Source organism: Pezoporus wallicus, unplaced genomic scaffold (assembly GCF_028554395.1).
Source record: "Pezoporus wallicus isolate ANWC-B61680 ecotype Strahan unplaced genomic scaffold, APGP_CSIRO_Pwel_v1 contig_6787, whole genome shotgun sequence".
NCBI classification, from domain to species: domain Eukaryota; kingdom Metazoa; phylum Chordata; class Aves; order Psittaciformes; family Psittacidae; genus Pezoporus; species Pezoporus wallicus.
Window position 1 is genome coordinate 490,005 of NW_026636951.1, and position 12,000 is coordinate 502,004.

Genomic DNA, 12,000 nt, shown 5'->3' on the forward strand with positions numbered 1-12,000 from the left:
GTGAATAATGAGTAATGCTATTGGAAAAATTCTCACATGTCTTAGAAGTAAAATTGTTCACAAATATTTATTCATATTTTAAACAGCATTGTGAATGTGTGGGCATTCTCAATGTGTGCATTTCTCATTAGTATCCTAGCACTGGAGCTTGTTTGAAGGGTTGTTGCTGTAGCAGAATTTGATGTTTAATTTTGAAGAATTTCTACATATAGTAAATATTTGATGTGCAGTGAGTGGCTTGACTTTACATGTGCTTTTGTCCATTCAATGAACAGCCCTGTCCCTTTGCCGTTTGCTCCACCAGACTTCCTGGTTATTACGTAGGGTAATATTCGCAATTAAATTGTATCCCAGGAACTGGCTGTAGACATTATTTAGTAAAGATTATTAAATAGTTAATGTTATGGGTATTCATATTCTTGGTACATTTTGAGGAGGCGAACAGGGAAAAACACTCTCCTGAAGTCTAATAAGGAAATAATTTTCTGTAAATGTGTCTTTTTGTCATGTAAGTAATTAGATGTTGCTACATATATGAGATTTGCTCAGTCAGCCCAAGGAGTGTGACTGGTCCACGCTAAATCATTTGTAGGCTGTGTACAGGTTTTTATCACTGCATTTGACTTTGTCTCTCTGAGGCAAAGCTGTAGTCTGTGGGTAAGATTTTGGGGTGCCATGATCAGATTTCTTTCTTTTATGCAACTTAGTGAAGAGTCTGGGGTGGATGGGTGTGGGAAGAGACAGGGCCATAATGAGGAGGTGGGGATGGACATCACTTTGGTCTTTCTCTAGCTGTGCGACCTGTCAACAGACCCACCAGCAATCTGTGCTTCAGATGTGTGCAGCCTCTTCTCTGTACCTCCCCAGTCTCATAGCTAAGCCCTGTATACACTATTACTTTATCCTGTTGGTATCAGTAAGTCCCAATGAAGAAGAAATTGGAGAACCACAATGAATTAGGCAATTTCCCCTCTTAGCAAAAGTGCTATAAACCTGTTGTCTCTGGCTTGTGTAGGACGGCTTTTGTCATTGTAGGACATTGTTGCTTATCCCAGTGCCTTTAGCTGTTGGTTTCATTATCATAAGCTAATTCAGATGCTTCTAGCTTTCTCTTTTTGAGTATAATAATTAATGTAATTTAATGTCATAGTTGTTGCTTTTTTCAGCATAGAATGATAATAAAAATTCAGTATACAGTTAAGCGCACTGTAATTTGTCTTACACTTCTGCAAGACCTCAACAGTGATCTCAGGTTTGACAAATGACACTTCAAAAAATTCCTGTACGTACTTACTGATAACAAATTTATGGCCAAAATGGTATCATCAGAGGTTCAGGGTATACAGATACTTTGGGATATCATAGAGTAAAATATGTCTTTTTCAGAAGCATGAGATAAAGCCAATTATGACAGCTTTAGTGAATTAGGCAGTGGAAACAATCTAAGGATGAATGCTTGATGCTTAGCTCAGTTCTCATTAAAACCTTCATAACAATTTTAAAATTTAGTGTAGAAATGTCCTGTTGTTATTTGCTCTGGTTTTGCTGAGTATTTTGGTAAGTGGCATTACCTAGATAGACTACTTCGTTTTAAAAGGATATTTTGCCCTTTTTAGTGTTAAAATCGCAAATCGTTTCTAAAATATACATGACAATAAAGATAAAATTATACAGAAGACTTTATCTGTTTATTTAAGCCTACCAATGACATCATAGACTACTCGTGCTTTTCTCCCATATTTATTGTGAGGTCAGTAGATGCTTCTCATATTCTTTTTAGTTTGCTGATCTGTTTTCTCTCTCACATGTATGTTTCTCCCAGCATGTGGACATATATTAATGTCATGTTTGTTTACATCATTGTGAAAATTATTGCTCTACTTCTCAAAGAGGTAGCGCACATGTGCTTAGAGTAAACTGTGTGATAATCTATGTAAATTTTGTGCACAGAAGCTATACTTTGCCCTTGGGGGAAATGCAAATTAGAGCATTTTGTAGTTTGTTTGTTTTTAAATACATAGACTTTTGACTTCAAGGCTCAGGACAGATTCCCTGTTTATTTTCCCATTGCTCATCTTCTGTTTTTTCTTGCAAATATCAGTCTTTAATGATTAGTTTGCTACTTTGGTAGGAAAAAAATGTTTGACGAGTTAAGTCCTGAGAACATAATGTTTGATGTATTGTATAGCTTTGTTGTAAGGGAATTATCTGCTTGTAAAAGGGTGTATAACACACTCACAACTCAAAGCCATTACAGCGATCTGACAGTCTTCATTCATTTTCTCCCAGTGCCGTCTTGTTTTCTTCTTGTACATTAGTGTCTGTAATATTTTTTAACCCTGCACTAGTGAAACACAGTTAACTGGTTCTCCTTATATGAAGCAAGAAAAACATACTCATAAAATGTGTTGTTTACTGCACTTGCAATTCTCAGCTGATGCAATTCTTTGTATTAATAAAATTATTTTTATACTCTTTAAGTACCCTTTCAGAGAAATGTTCTAGTGTAAGTTGTCTGATTCTGTTTTAAGTGAAGGAGAAAACCTGGTAGAGGTTGTCTCTTTAAATCAGATCTGCAGTGTTGATGGACCCTCTAGCAGGCATGGTAAGAACCATTCTCACCTCTGCAGCAGGGAGCTTGACCATATAGACTCTCACATTCAATCAAAACGTTTTCCCTTTTAATATGCACTGTACCGATCCTATTCCCATGGTTACAGCTCGTGCTTCTTTGGTCGCTTCCAGTCTGTTGGAAAAGGAAGGCAGCACACATTTCTTGTACCGGAGTTTAAAACATCATGAAAGCAACCCTGTTGTGATTTGCATTTTAAATGTTTCTTTTTTTTTCTCATTGTACAGAATGCTGTAGCAGTAGCTTCAGTTCATTTGCCACAGTCTGTCTTCTCTCCGTCTTCAGCCTGGCAATCTGTTGATAACTCCACTTGCAAGCTACAGTTTATTGTCTTTCGGAATGGAAAACTCTTTCCTAGCACAGGAAACTCATCAAATCTTGCAGATGATGGGAAACGTAGGACGGTTGCCACACCAGCTGTTTTTGCTAAAATAGGTGAGGACCTGTTATGCATTATTTCCTTTAATCTAAAAGCTACGGTATACTTGATTATGTCGAGAATAGAGGAGCAGAGTATACAGTGTGCAGAGAGGCTGAAAACAGTCTCTTTCTTCAGTACAAATGTTTTCAATCTGAATGATTTTATTAAGACTATCCTGCAAATAAAGAAATGCACTTGCAGTATGACTAGAATGCAAATTTTGGACTACTGTTTCTTGACCGTGTTGTTACAGAGGTTGTTTCTTAAAGCATGGTGCTATAGGAAAGAACCTTTTTTACACTTCACAATGAAAATCACAGTGTTAACGTCCTAGGCACTGATAAAAACGAGGCTTTTGGAGGGGGTGTAGTGCCCTGTTGCATGTATTAATACTCACCAGAATACTTTCTGATACGATGGATGTGAAACAGGCTTTGTTAAAAGCTTTTGTCTAAATGTGATATATTGTGTGTTAGTGAGTCATTATGTTTATTAATTATTCACCCAGGCAATTTTACTAATTTTATTTTATACTGAATAGTGCTTTCATTTCTATTAACATTTAAAAAATGTTTTAATGTGACTTTCAAAGTGCAAAACTGTCTCAGCTGTTAATCATAGCATGAAACTGAGCTGTTTCTGCAGTTACATGGGCAATAGTATAACACTGGTCACAACAGAAGTACCTGAAACAACACCAGAAAAAATCTGCTTTGTTAAGAATGATTAGATTATTTGGACACAATGTGGTATTGAAATGCTCAGATTTATTTATACTACTGCAAACTTTTCCAAATGTGAGCACTGCCTTTGATTCTGACCATTAAGCATGTATGCCTATTGCTTTTTTTCCCTATAGTTTAGTGTATCTGATCTCTTTACACAGCATTCATTAATAAAGGTTTTTCCACTCCATCTCTCTGATTCAGTTTGTTGCTTTTGCAGATGGGTGCAGTTTTGGAAACCTCACCAGCCCTCTTACTATAGGGTTGAGGCACTTTGCACTGGGTATAGACCCCATTGCAGCCTTCTGGGATTTTGACCTTCTAGATGGACATGGAGGCTGGTGGGGAGAAGGGTGCCACATAATTAGTTCCGCAGGCAATATTACCACCATTCAGAGTACGCACTTCAGTAACTTTGCAGTGCTAATGGTAAGTATATGACTTAGCAAATATACGTGTATTTCTCTACCTCTCTTCTCCCTCCCTTCCCCTCCCTTCCTTCCTCCTTTCTTCTCTCTTTCCCTCCTCCTCTCTCTCTCTCTCGCCATGCATATATGTTCTTTTTATGTGCATCTCTCATTCTTACTTGTCAGTAACTGACCTTATGGTTTCTATAATGTTTAGTATAACACAGTCAAAGAAAGTAAGTTATTTAACTGCTAGTAAGTTAATAAATCTGCTGGTCAGTTTTAATATCCAGAGACATGCCTAATCAGAAATGACGTTAAATTCAGCCTTACAACTGAAAGTTCCATCAAGGAAAGATTAGTACGTAATGGTTATAAATTATAGGACAGGGTTTAAAAATGCATACTCCTGTGTGGTTTTACATCAGCACATCTCAGAGGCTGGTCTGCTTTTGTTCCTGCCCTGCACTGTGTTGATCATACTAATTAGTTGCAGGCATACCGCAATGTTGAATCATTTAATAAATGGAGAGAAATAACATCTTCTGCTCTTTTAAGTAAGGGCAGTGCTGTCCTTGTTGATCCTGTAGGAGTTTTAGTTTGTATACCAGTGCTGATTGCCTTCTTACCAAATTGCTGTTCATGGAGAAAAATATTTCTGTGCAGTGCTAACACATCAGACTGATTTGGTCTGTTCTCAGTCACACTTACAGTTCCCTTTGCAGTTATTTAACTATCCTGCTTAACAGAAAGTTACCTTCAAGAAAGCAAAAATATGTGTGCAATAACAACCTATAATTATTCAGGGAATAAAGGAAATCAAACAAAAAATTAGAGCTTTCTAAAATATAAGTGAGAAAATGTTTGCACCATTAAAAATATTTATTATAAACCAGTTGTAAAAAAAAATAGCCAGATGTGTGCTGTTAATACCAGATTGATCCTGAATGCTGATGCATGATTGCACTGTAGCTGCTGCTTGTGTACATTACAGAAATGTTTATAGTTGGGTAAATAATATATTGTGTGTATGTGTAAGGGACAGCAAACATAGGAGACAGGAATTGCAAGGACGTGTGCAGAGAATACCAATCTGCTGCTGTCAGATGGAGCCCAGATGGCAGCCAATCATAGCACAAGACTGTGGCACCCACGAGTTAAATGCAGATATTATCGTCCACTTCCTAAGAACTGGTTTCCCTCAGAGTTACTGGAACATTTTTTTCACCCATTCCAGAACTGGTCAGAATTTAAGAGCTGTTTCTAAGATTCAACGACATCAAATACCCCTCATTTCCTACAGCGTCAATGAGTTCCGTTTTTTACCCCAGCCACTTGTTTCCCCAAATGTGAAACATAATCTTGCTTTGAGAATGTTTTTCTAAATTCATTAAAGAAAGTACCTGTTGACTTTGCAGGTGCCACACCCAAAATGTCTTCCTCCTCCTTCAACTGCTTGGGTTTAGCCTGTTCTTCTGAAACTTTGAGTATATGTTAACTAATTGTTTGCAAACAGCTACTTTTATTTTGGTTGCAAATACTGCGTACTGACACAAGGGCTACAATTAATTTTTGGTTTGTAAAGCCAAATGCACGTTTCTCTCTGATAAGATGTAGCAGATCCGTTTTTCTAGAACTGTAAAGGCAACTGAGGCAGGTTAGTGTGCCTTTTCTGACTGATATGTAATTTTAGTTGAGATTTTGTGGAGGTTTTTGTTATAATAATTAAACTTTGCTTTTTTCCTTGTGTGCATCTTTCATTTTTATCTGTGCAAGACAAGAAAATCTTAGACTCACCCTTGCTTTGCAGTTGATATGGTAGCAAACAATGGGATATGTTCCTTTGCTCATGTTTCGCAGTCACTTATAAGCAAATAGATGCCTGACCCTAAGTAATTTTTATACATATATATATATATATGCACACACATGCAAATATGTCTTACAACAGCTTTCTAAACAGCTATTGGAAAACTTTTGTAGCTTCATTATGTGTGACCATTTTCATTCAAGTGTTATTTCTTAATGAGTGTTTTGTGGCATAAAGTCAAGGATTGTTTCATTTGTTAGAGACTGTGTTTTTCTGGGCAGTTCAGTTCTCACACCAGAAATGAAAAATATTTCATTGTTCTACTTAGCTATTAATTTATAATGTGAACAATATAAAGTGCCTATGTGTGTTTTCTTAATTGACACCCGGGTGCCTAACATACTTTAAAATACTAACAAACTGATAGGAAATTCAAAATAGCTACCATATGGTATGTAGCCAATGAAAATAGCTACAGTATCATAATACATGTTATTAATCTGTAATTCTCTAGTCTATTAACCTATAAAAATTCATAATTGATTATTATGTTCTGGAGTAACAGCAGAATACTCAACTAGCATCAGTAAACTAAATAGCAGCAATAAAGCTTTACATTACCATCAGAATAATGAATATCCTGCTTTGGAACAAGAGTAAATAGAAGCCTCAGTCAATCTAAATGACCATTTTTGTAGCTAGCACAGCACATATTCTGATCTGTCATCTTTTTAAATAGTATGACAAAGTTCCCTGAACTGCTTTTCTAGAAGTTGTTTCTACCTGTGTACTGTTAAAGGGTTAAAATTAGTTTCATACAGTCCTTTTTTAGAAAGGCAGCAATCAAGGATTTATCAGCTATGATTGATAATTAATAAGCATGAGCATTCTTCAAGTGAGAGGATTCATGTAGAGTCATTTGATTTCTTTCTGTGACAGTTGTTAAGTGATGTCAATGAGAGAGAGAGTACAGTTTGGAGATTGAGTTGGAAAGGAGGTACAATCTCCTTCCCTCACCGCGCTTTCACACTTTCGCTCTGCTCTGGGTTGGGCCAGTGGATAGAAGTAAAACAGCAATGTCAGACATAAGAGAGTATTATTTATTTCTGATCAGCTTTTGAATGTTATGTCCTAGGGGTAATAGGAAAATACAGTGAACTAAATTCCCTAGCTGTATGCCTGCCTTTCTCTTCATATGTTATGTATTTGAACCAGTCCCCAGTTTTGTCTTCCATTACCAGTAGGAGGAAGAGACAGTCACACTTCAGTTTCCTTTGGAGATCCCTCTAGGATCTTGAACTATGAAGCCTGCAGTATGATTTTCTGATTTAGAGTAAAATTATGAACTTACAGATTCTGAAGAATCAGTATATCTAAGTATTTACTCTATAAGTATTATGTATTTGTGCTCTTTTGTGAACTGAACTGTCTATCGGTATTCTAATTTTTCAAGTCAGTATTTGTGTATGTTATGACCAATCTAGTGTCCCGTGGCCATAGTGTATCTGAGTAAAATCTCTTCAGGAGATAACAAAAATATCTAACAGCAACATTGAATTTCAAAATTTGCTAAATATGTTTCGGCATACAGTGTCCTTTGTTCTTTCTTTAATGTTTCTTAGACCAGAATGGCAATTCAATAGTCATAGATATTAGTGTAATTGTATACAGCATTTCCTTTTCCCCCTCAGACTGCTTTGTCAGAAGCAATTTCCTTAAATCTGCCAAACACTAGTAAAATTCTTAAATCTATCTGTGCTAATTCTCAATTAGCATAAAACGGATTAATAAATACTGTTAGAATGTTTTATCGTAATCCTGAAGAAGACTTAAACTAACATAAAATCAGAAACAACCCCTTTCATGTTTTGTCACAATGTATCTTCTTATTCCAAACAACATAGGTGGCTTTGTTGGAATTTTTTTCTTTGTGAGTATATGTAGTTGTTATTTGCAAAAGCAGCATACATTCAGTCGATGGCTATTTGAGATAATTAGGCTGAGGAGACTGAGCTGGCAAAACCAGAGCAAATTCCTTCCAGAAACTATTCTGGAAGCAATCTGTGGAAAATTGTGTGAATGAGAAATTGAGGAGAGGCAAGATACTAGGAACAGATCATGCTAAGGTTTTTCTCCTGTTGTTTTACAAGCATTCACTAAATCTTCTAAGTCTTTCCAAATTGGTGGGATCATGACAGCCACAAAAGGAACATTTTCAATACTTTCAGTGTGACTGGAGACAATTGCAGGATTTCTTAGGCTTATTCATGAAGTTCAATTCTTGAAAAACATCTTCTAAACTTCCATGTTTCAGGTCTTCTCCAAATTAAAATACCTGTCTAAGCCTTTTGAAAAGTTAATTCATGAGTCAAGGAAGTATTACAGAGATGTCATTGAAAAGGTTGACATAATTACAGTATTTGATGTTTTCCCGGTGGAGAACACACAGTTTGCTTGTAACAGGCTGTGGAAGCATGATTCAGTACTCTGAAATATCAGACCGCTTATCAAGAGAGGTTTAAGAATGAACTTTTCAATTTTTTTTCTGTTTAAACACCTATTTTTGTACCTACAGAATAAACCTTAGCAGATTTTAAGCACCAAAGACTATGAGAGAGGTCCAGAAAGTTTTCCTGCTATCTGGGAAGTTGACATGTGGTGTAGTGGGAACTTCAAAATTCCCTGGAATTAGATTCCTCTGCATGTGCATGCGTAGATGTTTCCCAGTGTGAAGAGCTAGATTTCTAAGCTCTGCTATCACTTAGAGGCCTGCAAGGAGGCACATAGTCTTCATCTAAGTCCTCAGCTGCATGTACTGCTCACCTAACAGAATGCTTACCCCATATAGATAGTAGTGAGTCCAGCTTCCCAGAAGATTCCAGCTTCTCAGGTTGCTTTTTCATATTTCTTTCCATTTGCTCTTTCTTTCTGAATGGATCTTGCATTCTTTGTGGTGCAGCTTCAACCAGAGGGTAAAGGGATCCACACTATAAAGGAGCTCAGTAAAATGGGTTAGTTCTTGGGAGATAGGAGATGCAAGTTAAAGACCTAGAATCTAGGTCTTGAGCCATCTTACTGTCTTGGTGACTTCTACAGGGCCCGTTCCAATTCATCAGTGCCTTTCTTGTACTGGAGCCCCCCCGACTGGAGACTAGTCAAGATCTGGTCTCACAAGCAGTGAACAGAAGAGAATAATCACTTCCTTCAGCCTGCTGCCTGCAGTCTTGTTAATAAGGCCTTATACATGGTTCACCTTATGTGCCACAAGGGCTCACCACTGCCTTGCTTTCAATTTGCTGTTTACCGGGACCTTCTGATCCTTTTCTGCAAAGATTTTGTCCAGTCAGTTGTCCACTAGCCTGTATTGCTGTTGGAATTACTCTGTCCCAGAGACAGGAAACTTTTTATTTCTCTTCATTGACCTTCATGAGGTTTCTGTGAACCCATTCCTCCAGCCTGTTCAGCCAGTTGAGATCATACCAAATAGCAGTCCTTCTCCCCAGCACATAAACTGCTTCACTCAATGTCTGTTGTAGTGTTTTTGGCTCTCCATAGAGACCCAGCTCTACAGATAATTTTCATATTCTGGTGCTCCTAAACATCTTATATGTACTATATAAGGGTTTGGGTTTTTTGTTTGTTTGTTTAACTACTAGTAATCTAAAATCTAAATACAAATGGGAACCTAAATGTTATCATAACTGATTGTTCAAATGCCCTTGTCGCTCTAAGTGTCTGTGGCGCTTGGATATTACAATTATACTGCTTTGTGTACAGCATTTAAAAAAATAACTTGATTTTTGGTATGTTGTCTTCCCCGGAGGATTACTCAGGGGAGGTTGGCAAATCAAAAACATTTCATTATCATCAAAAAGCAACCAAAATATATTTATTATATATCTATAATGAAATAAATTTTCAATATATGAAGCTCTGAAAAAGCACATTCTACATTCTACATTGGCAGTTATGCAGTATTATACTCAAAAATTTCACCTCTTATTTACTGAACAAGATTAGAAAAGAGATAATAATAAAAAATGATTATTTTAAATTAAATTAGCTATAAAATGCTGATTGTTCTTGATTCTTCTGCAGGCTATATTTCTATAGGACATACAGTATTTCTTTTCATTCTGTATTCTGATATTTAAACTTAGTGATTGGTTGATCCTTGCATTACACTGTTAAAAGCCAGCTCCTTAGTACACCAAATTATGCTACTTCAAGTAAAATTGTTTTCATTTGTTGCTTTGTAAATGTGTAGCTTCACTGTGTTTTCTTTTTCACAACTTTGTTAACTTTTCAGAGGTTTGTTTGGTGCTTTGATTTTTTTTTTCCCCCCAGAAATATCCAAGATATTTATTTCTCTAAATAACCGCACTTACTACTGTATTAGTTTCAGTAACAGATTTTTCTAATGCACAGAAATACAGCAGGTGTGTACGTAAAATTATGGCAAAGTATGCTATTGGTATACCAAAGTATGACTATATTAGTAACAGCTAGAAGTAAATATTTTATCATTTTCAGCAGAGTATTTCTATTTAACTTGTCTAGTACTTACATTACTACTCTAGTAATATGACCCAAAACTGTACTGAACATTTCTGGTAAGTACTAGTCTTCCTTGAGAAATTTACTCTGTAAAAGAATTAATGGGAAGATGCTGCAAATAAAAAAATAAAAGAGATGGTCAAAAAATAGGTGTTTGAGTAGAGATTCAGTTGCAGTTCTGAGCCAGTAGTCTTTTAAAGAATTATTTGAAATTTGTGAATTCAGTATATCCTGAATGTATATTCATGCACACTAGAAAAGATTAAAAAAAAAAAAAAAAAAGGACAGAGGTCTTTTCTATTCTGCTATGGATTAGGAGTAGTGAAAGATACTAGGAGACATCATAGGAGTACCTCTGTGATGAGTGACTGCACCACTGACTTTGAGTCTTGATCAGCTGGTCAGGGTTAAATAGGACTTGTGTGGGGACAGGTGGTGTCTGGACAGAATTAGCTGAGGTACACACACAAGCTGAGGAAGTACTTGAAGAGAAATGGCATGTGATGACATACATTTGCCATCTTGTTCTTACATTATTTGTTCATTTTGATGATCTTTATGTATGTTGTAAGCTGCTCTGTTTTAGAACTGACATTAATATACATCTGGAGAAACTGGTACAATCAATCTTAGGAACTGTAAAGCTAGTATGAAGAAAAATAATGACTACTAGGGCATCTGTTACTTGTAAGGACACTTCTGGAAGGTAAACAGAACAGTACCTTTCCCCCTGACTTAATAATTGCATATACTCATGAACATTTGCTGCTTGTACAAGTTCATATACATAAATAACAGTGCTGGAAATCAGCTCTCTGTATGCAAGCTTGACTACAAAATGTATTATTATTACAGACCCATTCTTCAAAGGTGAAAATTCACCACAGTAAAATAGGGTATTGAATCTTCTTTCAGGAGAACCTAAAAATGACAAATAAGAAAAATTTCTTTCAAATATATGCCAGCATTTTCAGTGTTAGAGTTTGCTGGATTGTCATATTCAGTACTTTTTCAGATTTAAGCTTTTTCTGTGCTGGGATGTGGGTTCAGTTTTGCCACTGTGAATGGAAACTGGCATGTAGATGAAACTGTGCACTCAAGTGATAGTTTATCTGTCTAATTTATAGTATTTGCTTGCAGACATGTAGTGCCACAAACAGATGTGGCTTAATGCATTACAGTGAATCTGTAATACTTGGTATAATTCACATAGTCTGAAAACACAGTCTTTTCTGTAAAGGGCTCCTTTTGCTTTCTTTCTATCCATCACACCTGCAGATTTAGCTCTCCTATTATTTCTTACTTGTGAGATCCAGTAGTTGAATGGAATTTGATGTGGTTAATTTTGCAACGATACTAACAGTTTTTATTTATGGTTTTTGGGAAGAATTGTGTCAGTAGGCACTAATGGGTCCAAAAGGAATGCATGGATCTTTACTATGCTGTTA

General features: G+C 36.3%; 1 protein-coding gene across 2 annotated transcripts in view; it reads left to right on the forward strand.

Moving 5' to 3' along the window:
* The window catches only part of ADGRA1 (adhesion G protein-coupled receptor A1), a 281,612-nt gene that overhangs the window by 226,089 nt on the left and 43,523 nt on the right, over positions 1 to 12,000 (forward strand). Inside the window, exons 13-14 of one of the 2 annotated variants that reach the window (XM_057402264.1) lie at positions 2,860 to 3,067; positions 3,999 to 4,207. In XM_057402264.1, the coding sequence (XP_057258247.1) occupies positions 2,860 to 3,067; positions 3,999 to 4,207 (417 nt within the window). Of the gene's footprint in view, positions 1 to 2,859; positions 3,068 to 3,998; positions 4,208 to 11,001; positions 11,259 to 12,000 lie in introns of those variants that run through there. The other variant, XM_057402265.1, reaches the window with a different exon arrangement.